This window comes from Podarcis tiliguerta (assembly GCF_965153285.1).
Source record: "Podarcis tiliguerta genome assembly, chromosome: 10".
Taxonomy (NCBI): Eukaryota; Metazoa; Chordata; class Lepidosauria; order Squamata; family Lacertidae; genus Podarcis; species Podarcis tiliguerta.
The window spans coordinates 19,001,851-19,011,927 of record NC_139543.1 but is presented as its reverse complement, the minus strand read 5'-3'; the positions used below and the strand labels follow the sequence as shown (position 1 = coordinate 19,011,927).

At 55.5% G+C, this 10,077-nt stretch overlaps 1 protein-coding gene across 2 annotated transcripts; it reads right to left on the bottom strand.

Moving 5' to 3' along the window:
- Window positions 1-787: 787 nt before the first annotated feature.
- On the bottom strand, window positions 788-8,280 carry FEZF1 (FEZ family zinc finger 1). 2 transcript variants are annotated; one of them, XM_083400614.1, is made up of 5 exons: window positions 6,887-8,280; window positions 5,323-6,630; window positions 5,023-5,157; window positions 4,029-4,161; window positions 788-2,642 (listed from the first exon to the last, which is right to left on the bottom strand). In XM_083400614.1, the coding sequence occupies exons 2-5, from the start codon at window positions 6,226-6,228 to the stop codon at window positions 2,338-2,340; spliced, it is 1,479 nt and encodes a 492-aa protein (XP_083256740.1). In that variant the 5' UTR covers window positions 6,229-6,630; window positions 6,887-8,280; the 3' UTR covers window positions 788-2,337. The 2 variants fall into 2 exon arrangements, with proteins under 2 accessions (XP_083256740.1, XP_083256741.1); XM_083400615.1 differs by having other exon boundaries at window positions 5,323-8,280.
- Window positions 8,281-10,077: the final 1,797 nt, after the last annotated feature.

Genomic DNA, 10,077 nt, shown 5'->3' with positions numbered 1-10,077 from the left:
GGCCCCCCACAAAGTCTGAGGGACAGTGGACCGGCCCCCTGCTGAAAAAGTTTGCTGACCCCTGGGTTAGCTCTCCCTGCGCCTAAAGTCCCAGGACCCTTGATAATCTACAGTTCCCAGCACCCATCGGAGGAAGCCATGCGCCTTAAACGCGCCGCGTGCCGGCCAGCCACAGTCCTCGCTGCCTCCTTTGGCGACCCCAAGTCATCCGGAGTGGATCCAGAGGGTGCGAGAGTGGGAGCCCTCGGTGGGCTCTTTCGCCCCATTTGCCAGGCCCAGGTTGAGGCCGAGGCAGAGGGAGGGGTTCTCCCAGGCCTGCCTGACCCGCAGTCGCCAGGAGGTGGGGGAGATCAGGGAAGCCGTCCCCCGACTGCGCGCTACGGCGCACGCTTCCTTCTCGCCTCTCTGTCAACAGGGGCGGAGGAGGGACGCGCGCTCTGGCTGGCCGCGAATCATCTCGAGTCGCTGAGCTTTGATCAATCCGAACTAATTACCCCCGAGTCTTAATTAAAGTCTTTAGCAGTTGGATCAGCGCTTTGGCAAGCGGACAGGAAGGAGCGCTTGGCAGTTCGACGACACCCGCGTCGGGCGGAGCCTGGCGAGAAAAGGGCGGCGGCCGGGAGGCCTCGCAGCTCCGACGGCGAGGCCAAGCGACTCCCCTGGCGCCGATCCACGACACGTTCTCTCCCTCCCCGCCACCTTGAGTCGCCAAGAGCCAACGCACTCTGCTTGAAAGGGGCGGTTCGCCCGTTTATTTGCCACCAGATCCACCAAGTCTTTTTTTTTTTTTTTTTGGCACGTGCAATAATTATAATAATAATAATAATTCTTTTAAAAATACAACCGGGAATTTCAGATCCGTACAAAACTGAAGCCAACCCCGTCCCCATTCACAAGAAATCACTAAGGTCGAGGAGGCTTGGCAATGGTTGGGGTCGAGGAACAAGGGAAGGAGAAAGAGGAGGAGGAGGTGGAAGGAGAAGACCGTCGGGGAAAGGGGGAAATCGAGAATCCGAGATTCAGCCAGCCGGCAAAGTCAATCGACACACTTTTTTTCCGGGAGGAGGGGGTTGTTATTCTATATACAGCGACCGAATTCGAGGGATGAATATCGAGGGTTGTCAGAGCCCAAAATAACACACTGTTGGATGTCGGGGAACAAGAGATCGTCTTGGGGACGCATCCCTTCAAGGAGGAGACCTTCCGTGCCAAAGGAGGGACTGGAGGGGTCTGCTATATTTTAAAAGGCGTCTCTCTCATACACGCACACAGTTAGACAAGCCACACTCTGAATTAAGGTGACACACACGACCGTGGAGCTGAGCTCAAGTGGGGTGACGCTTTCCGGACCGTCGAGGGGCCGTCTTGCAGTGCAGAGCCACCGCTGAACTTTAAAGAGACGCCGGTTCCGTTTTCTACAGCGGGGCGGGAAGGCGACTCTTTGCAAAGGGGAGATCCCCTTTGGGAAGGACGCAGATCTCTTCCCAAGAAAAGTCAGTCGCGCTCCCGGGGCACCGCAGATGGGTGGGACTGGGGCCTTGCGACAAGGACAGGAGGGCCTGCGACGTAAGTCAGCGTCCCTTCAGCTAGAAAACCCTTGCCACCGGTTGCTGAACCCGAGCTTAGAATATATATTTGGATAACCTTAGGCAGGGAATTCTGCATTTAAATACCCGGGACTTAACAGCCGCTGAATAAAGCGCCGGGCGCGCTGAAGTTTGAAATGGCACACGTCGAAGGTGGCATTTGAAAAGGGAGCGCCCCCTCCCGCTGTTTTCGGTGGGGCAGGGTACTTAGAAGGACTCCTTTGAGCAAGGGATACCCCAGAGTTTGGGATGTGGGGGCGACGCTTTAAAATCTCTCTCACACTCTCACACACACAAGAGACACCAATTGGGCGCTGCAAGAAATTCTGGAGCGAATGGAAGTCCTTTAAAAGGAAGGGGCCTTTTCAAAAAAGGACAGGGGATTTTCATAACAAAAGGGGGTCTCTTCCCCGCACCCCTCTTGGAGGCGAGCACCTGGCAACTCTAGGCAGACTTCCCGGCCGGGTCTCGACCCAGCTTTTTCAATAAATATACGCCCGAAGTAACGTTTCATTAGTCCTGGTTTTCTCAAAACCAGCTCCCCGGCTCATGCGGGGAGACGCAAGTCTTTCTTTCCCCGACTGTCGGGGGCAGAAAGAAAAAACAACCCAAAGCAATTTCCTTGTCTCTCTTTCTCCAGCAGTCCCAGAGGGGAAGAAAAACCCGACGGCTTTCTCTGGAGGGAGCGCGGGAGAAGCGCGGACCGCCGTCTAAGTGCACGCAGAAGAAGGGCGGACGGCGGCGGTGCGCCTCACGGGCGGTGAAGCAGCATTGGCTGCGGCGGCGGCGGCTGCAGTTCTGGCTCGACGGCGCTTCGCGAGGGAGCCACGCTTGAGCCGCCGCTGCCGTTGGTGTCGTGCAGTTTGCGGACGTGTTTCTTGAGGTCAAAGTTCCTGCAGAAGCCTTTGCCGCAGGTGGGGCAGGTGAAGGGCTTGGTGTCGTTGTGGGTGTGCATGTGGAAAGTCAAGTTGTACACCTGGTGGAAGGCTTTGTTGCAGATATTGCACTTAAACTGCTTCTCGCCGCTGTGCGTCAGTTTGTGGTTCTTGTAGTTTCCTGTTTGGTGGGGGGGGGACACAAACAACAGGGCGAGGCGCTCAGTGAGGCACGTGGGGAGACCCTCTCCCGCCCCCCAAGCACACACAGCCCAAGCGCGCACACACCCACACACCCCGCTTCAAACAAAAAAAACAACAACACAAAACTAGCTCGGGTTAACTTCTTCGGTTGGCATTCCCGAGTCCATTCCGTCGAAAGAATTCAAATTCTTTTTAGTTTTTTCTACTTTAAAACAAGAACGAAACGAGCAATCGAACAAAAAACCACACACGCAAACAGACAGACACCAAAATCCAAAGAAACTGAAATCTTGGGACGCTCCTGTGTAGCCGATTTGTGTGCCCAGATCCAAAACGCCGCTTATTGGGACAAAATTCCGTGAACTGACTTCCAGACTGACCTTCAGGAACCGGGGTACTCCAAACAATAAAGCGGTTTAAATCCCTTTCCTCTCCTTCTCCCTCATCCAAAATAAAATAAAATCGTTAGCCAGCGAAATCAAACCGCTTTGGGGTGGATTAAATTTGGACTGGAATAACCCACAATGCGGTACTAAACAAAATCTACGATTTTTATTTTTAAAGATTTTCTTCACAAATAAATATTTAAGATGGGAATGTTAATTCCGTGCACCTCTGCGAAGCGGAACCATCTTAATCCGAAGCGGTGCGTTGTAGATCCGGGTTTTCTTTTTGCAATTTGCATCTACAAACAGAACCGTGCAGAATATTCGGAGTTCACTCTCATAAGACTCCGGTTAACACTTGCAAGCCTATAGTTCGTTTATTTGGAAATAAGTGCCGTCGAGCTCAACTGGGTTTACTCCCAGGTAAGAGTGCAAGACATCGCTGCCTTGGGTTTCAAGAATATACGCGCCGCCTCACAAGTAAGTCCCACTGGGTTCAGGAAATTGCGGCCTTATTTCTAAGCAAGCCAACGGAAATCAGTGGCACTTATTTCCGCATAAACCTGCACAAACTAAGTTGTTAATCCCAATTATCCTCACAATAATTGCAATCGTTCTCGCGTTTTTAAATCCACACTAACGCTTTGCCCCTCACCCCAATTAAACAGAAGTGGCCATCTCAGAAAAACAACAATTGGAGAAGCTAAATAGATATATATCTCTCTCTATCTCTTGCTCCTGGTTTTGTATAACAGCGGGGATCCTCCGTTCGTCTTCCCGCAACATAACTCTCCGAGCTCACACAAACAATAATGCTGGCGTAACATTTTAGACACGCTTAAAAAATATCCGTTTGATATCCGTTTTAATTTTTTTTTTAGCACATTCGTTTTGAACATCGGACACGGGAGGAAAAAAGGGCGTGTGCGCGCGCGCGCGCTGAAACAACAACGACGCCATCGAATGCAGAGTCGTACCTTTTTGGTGAAACCCTTTCCCGCAAAACTCGCAGACGAAAGGTTTGTAGCCCGCGTGGATCCGCGTATGCGTGTTCAGCGTGGAGCTCCGGTTAAACGCTTTCCCGCACTGGTTGCATTTATGAGGCTTCTCCTGTATTTTATTTTTTTAAAATTTTAAGGAGAGACAAACGCAATCAAAAGCCAGTCCGTTTTGTAGCTTCTCTCCAAGCGGGGCACAATCCTGGCTCTCTTTTTCCCCACCCCCCCAGGACAGCAAGAACTGGGGAGGAAGGTGCTGTTTTCGCTTGGAAAGAAGATCAGCTGCCTTTGCTACCCGAGAGGGCCTCGTCCTGTTAAGTTTAAACTCTGGCGGCGAGCGCCCTTCAAGTCTGTTGGAGACTCGCGCGGGGTTGCGGGGAGAGAGAACACCGAAGTTGGAACTCGGAGCCTAATCGCGCTTGGTGGGATGTGAGTTTAGTCGGGCTTACTTCCGAGGAAGCGCATTTCAGGATGGTGGCCCTAGTGAAATAAACAGCCGACGGAGAGGCAGCAGTGGGAAAAAGGGAGAGAAGGGAAATTTGGAGAGGTGGCTGTCTAGGGGACAATACCCAAGCACTATTGTTGGGGAGGGGGAGAAAGGGGAAAAGACTAGTATTTCCTCCCCCCCACTCCTCTCTCTCTCTCTCTCTCTCTCTCTCTCTCTCTCTCTCTCACACACACACACACACACACGAGACGAACAGCTCGTTTCCAGTTACTGCCTCCAGAAGACAAACATTCCGCACGTCGAGGAGGCAGAACAGTCTAACTCAGACAGAGGGAGAGAGGCAGATGCTGGCCAGTTCGACGGACCAGGGACGGGAAGGGAGGAGGCTTACAGAGCCACGGCGCGGAGCCGTCGGGTGGGAGCCGCGCGTTGCTGCTGGCTTTGTACGCGGCGGTCGGGAAATCCGCGCGTTTGCTGGGCGCAGAGCGGAGGGAGAGCGAGCGATCGCGCGCGGTCGGTCGGTACCTGGGTGTGGATGATCTTGTGGCGACAGAGTGTGCTGGCCTGGCGAAAGCCTTTGCCGCAGACCTTGCAGACAAAGGGCCGGGCTCCCGTGTGCACCGGCATGTGGCGCGTGAGGTTGTAGTGCGCGTTGAAGACCTTGAAGGGGGAAGGGGAGGGGTCAGAAAGTGGAAGCAGAAAGAGACAAGAAACGCGATTAGAAAGGGTGCGCGAGAAAGCCAGCGCAGCAGCCGCAGCAAGCAGCAGCCTCGACGGCCGCCTTGGCGGATCGGATTTGGGAGAGGGGCCGGATCCGGCACTTGCCTTGCCGCAGACCTCGCAGGTGAAGACTTTGGGCTTGGCGCTGGGCGAGCCGCGGCTGAAGTCCGCCCCGACGTTCTTGAAGGGCAGCTTGTCCGTGGCCAGAAGGTGCGCGGCGGCGGCGGCGGCAGCTGCGGCAGCGGCTGCGGCTGCCGCGCTGTGCAGCTGGGCGTGCGCCAAATCCTTGAAGGCCGTCGGGTATTTGTCGGGGCCGGGAGGCAACACGTGCAGCTTGTTCCTCTCCGCCAGGTAGGCCTTGGGCGCCGTCGGGGCGTGTAAGGCGGCGGGAGAGGAGGCGTGCAGCGGCGAGCCTAGGAAGTAGGACGCCACCGGGTGGAGGCTGAGGCCCGACGGCGGCGGCGGCGGTTGCGGCGGCTCGGTGGCGCGGCTGAAGTAGCCCAGGGTGCCCAGGGCGTGGAAGGAGGAATGGTTGACCACGCGGGGCCGGACAAGCTTGTAGTGCTGCTGCAGCGGCTGCAGGTCCCCCGACGGCGGCTTGAGGCTCAGCGCGCAGCTCAAAGACGCCGCCGACGAGGAAGAAGAGGGGGAGGGCGGCAGCGGCGGGTCCATCGGGGGCTTTCTGGGCTCCGAGCCCGCCTTGGCTAAGGGCTCGTAGGCCAGCGGCACGAAAGGGATCATGCAAGGGATGGAAGATGCCAGGCTGAGCGCCGCCTCCGCCTGTTGCTGCTGCGGCTTGACGTGCTGCTCGCCGCTTTTGGGGCCCCCTCCTTGCAAGAAGTGGGGCAGCAGCGGCAGGGCTTTGGGCTCCGGGGCCGTCCGGGCCATGATGCGCTCGATGGAGAATGCCAAAGGCTTGGAGGCACTCAACATGTTGGCTCGAGGAGCGGCCAGGCTCTTGGCAGCCGTCGGGGGGTGCTGCTGCTGTGGCGGCTGGCCGCTATTGTTCATGGCTGGCCGCTCGCTTGCCTGGGCGCCTCTCCAGCTGCCTTTGCCCCTCCGCAGCCCGCTCACTGAGCCGAGCCGACGGAGCCCCGCGCGGCTGCTGCCGCCCGCGACGCCTCGTCCTCCGATGCCCACACCAAGCCCACCGCCGCTGCCGCCCTCGCCGTTTCGCTCGCCGTCTGGACCGCCTCCAGAACCGCCGACAGCTGCCTCTCCATCTCGACGGCCGGCGGCGGCGGCACCAGCCTGCGCATCCCGACGGACTCGTGCCGGCCCATCGCCGCCTCTGTGCGCCTTTGGCGGGGGACGGTCGCCCCTGTCTGCTCCTCCTCGCCTCTCTCCCTCGTTTTCTCTCTCAATGGAAAGTGTTGGGTCAATAGCAGCAGCCACGATCCCGCCAATCGTTAACTTCCAAGAGGAGAAGGTAAACTAGATAATTGCTCAATTCGCTTCCAACAGGCATTAGGAGGAGAGGGGGGGGGAGGAAAGTGGAACCCCCTTCCCTCCCCGCTCCCAAGATCAGGAGGCTACTTTCCATTGGCGCCCGATCCTCCTCCGCCTCCTCCCCCCGCCCAGAGGGAAGGAGGTGGGTCTCCCCTCCCCCTCCGCCTCTGGGTCTCCCCCTCCTTCTCCTCTCCCCTCCTATTATTCCCAGTCTCCTTACCTTACACAGGCTTCAGAGGCCTCCAGATCAATGGTCTTGTTTGCCTTTAAATGACATCATCTTTTCCTTTAGAATCATAAAAGGAAAGACAATTCGCGGCGTGACCTCTAAATCAGGGAAATTGGGGGGCCACAGCGATGGGCTTCTCTCGGACAAAGGAGGGGTAGTTGCGCTGCCTGCTTGTCAGTTTCAGCCCAGGCCGACATCCCCGCGCTGTGCACCTGGGCGCGCGTCTTGGCTGCTCTGCTTCTGCCCCGGGTCTGCTCCTTCTTTCCTCCCTCCCTTCCCTCCTTTCTCGGTGCCACTTCGGAGGTAGTCCTTTGGACGCCTGGCCTTTTGACAAACGCGCCGCCCTTCCCAAGAAACAAAAACGCTTCGCTTTCCTGAGGAAAAGCGCGGGGCTGTCGGCGGCGGCTGCAGCTCCGAGCGGGTGTTAGACGGGGCGTCCCAGTGTAGACGGGCAAGCCGGATGCAAAGGAGGAAGCCGTCGGGGAGACCCAGGTTTCCGGAGCGTTGAGGATGATGGCCTCGCCCAAGACCAAACTTTCAATAGCTATTCAAGCAAGGGCGACCCCAACCACTGCAAATTGGGGGTGGGGAGAGACAGACGGCAAAATGCCCAGCGCGAAAACCAGAGGTCAGCTCTCCCAGCGAGAACTCGGGAGGCTACAGTGAGAGATCACATTGAAACCAACGAGGAAGAGGTGGTTCCCCCACCGCCGTCGATTTTGATGGCTCCAGATTGCTCACCCAGCGAGTAAGGGAATTTCTGGAGTCATTTCCCCCATCTCACCTCAGACTGGGCTTTCAGTCCAACCTGCTTTCTAGAGGCTGCTTAGCAACACAGCCTCGCTGTGCTCTAAATAGCAAGGTGTTCCTTCAAAGGAACCTTTCGGAGCTTTTGGTACTTTTCAGAGCTCCGGGAACAAACTAGCGTTTAGCTTTAAACCAGTTTCATCAACCAAACAGAAACCACGCGCATTCTCTTAGGTTTAAAAGAGAAACAGATCCCGGTTCTCTCGCTTGTGAGTTGCTAAACGTAGCCAGCTCCGGCTGAATGGCGGGAGCCAGCGAGGCTTTGCCGTCGGAAGACACCCTCCACCCTTCAGATTTGGAACGAGCCCAAGGAAGTGAATTGCAGGGCTATTACAGGGCCGTTTCGGGGCAAATTGGTTTGGAGCCTCTCCGCTTTCAGATGATCCACTAATTAACGACAAATCTCTCTTTCGGTCCCCGGGGCCAAGGGCTATGTAAACAGGCCGGGGAAGGCGCGGGCCTGGATTTCCTCCTCCGAGAGGACGCAACCGGGCAGCAGAATAAGCGTTTGTCGTGTGTATTAAATCCAATGTTTCCTAATAGCTTCACAGCATCCTCAGCACAAAGGAAAGAATTAAGAAAAAGAAAACACCCACCGATAGTACTGGACAAAAAAAAACAAAAACAAACAAACAAACCACCAACATATATTACAAACGCTCCAAAAACGATCGCGACGCATTAAGCTTTGTAACTCAAGTGAGACTAGAGAGGCGTGGAATATTTATTTCCTTGCCACATGCCCGTCCCATGCCCACCGCGAATGGCTGGTCCCGTGCCCCACAGGAGAAATGCCGTAAAGCTCTTTGCGGGTGCTTCTATTTTAAGGGCATTTGGGATAAGAATTCTATGTATTCCTTCCTTCCTTTATTGCATGCCTACCCCACCCTTTGTCGTCAAGGAGCTCGAGGGGGCGCACACGGTTCGCCCCCTCCTCATTCCATCCCCACAACTAGAATACACGCGACCACCATCGTCAGGCTGGCCTCTTAAATACATCGCAGCCGAATCCCCCTCCCTAGCTTTTAATGGGACTCGTGGGCTGCTCCGCGTTAGCTAGGATCCGTCGAAAGACCGTGCAGATCTAACAGACGCGGCAAGCCCCTTTCCCCCCGACGCCCAATGAGTCCTGGATTTACTCCCTTCCAGCGGGGAGGTGGGGTTTTTCTCCCTGGGATCCCTTCCCCACAGCAGATGGGTTGGCGCAAAAGTTCTCCCCCCCCCAAGGGAAGCTCAGGTTCCCTTCCCTCGGCCCCCGAGGCAGACGCCAGACGGGCGCAGTTGTGGCGCGAGGGGGCAAACCAGGCTGGTTTCAGCGTACAGGTGAACCGGCTCACCTGGGCGACGAGGAAACATTTTTGTCACTGATCTCCCTCCTATTATATTTATCTGTTTATTATTTAATAAAAATATCTTATCTGCCCGACTCCCCATTTACTTCTGGGGCACCGCGCCGCGCCCTCCATCAATCCCCCGCCGTCGAATTTTAAAGGGGATAGATTCGGTCCCTCGCCTCCTGCACTCCACCCTTCGACTGGGAACTATTTGAGGCGAAGCTTTCGCTTCCTTAGCGCCTCAACAGCTGGCTCGCTCCTGGTCTTTCTGAGATCGACTTTTCTCTGACATGTGTTTGGGAGGAGGCGAAACGACACGCCGCGTCGTCGCTGGAGCGTAGGAAACCGGGTCCCAAAGCGGCAATTACTGGCTCTGCCGTTAAGACAACGCCGGAGACTGAGGAGGAGTTTGGGCAATCTAGCGCTGGATTCCGGTGTTTGGTTTTACAGTGAAAAGAAAGTGTGTGAGAGAAAGAGCCAGAGAGTAAATAGAACAGACTAGGCTGAAATGGAAAGTGTCACCTGGAAGGGAAAAGATCTCCCTTTCCAAGCCGAATTCACGCTACAATGCAGAGTTACTTCGGAATGCTTCTCCGAAGCACTTCTGCCCTTGAAACTCTCCAAAGTTAGGCAACAGCCCTAAATGCATAAACTTGGAAGGAAGACCCTCCTGGAAGCAGATGGGACTATAAGTGCCTAAGATCGATCTGCGCGAGTGTGCAGAAGTCCAGTCACCCGTGGTCATCCTAAGCTGGTTGATTGAAAAGGAAATCCTCTTGCGTTCCGTAAGACCTTGGCAGTATAGAATTGCAGCTGGATCGTAGGCAAGTTTGTGTAGAAGTTCAGGCCCATCATGTCCAGCCCGGTTGGCTCTCAACCTAAAGAATCGCAGCTTTCTGCATCGGAGGAAGCGAAACCTGTCATCTTATATACGGCTTTGGTTTTTCAAGGCACCACAACTATACAATGTTTCCATCCTAAGCTTGTTTCCTCGGAAAAAAAGGTCTGTCGGACTGGTGCGCGCTCGCTCACCAGTCAATC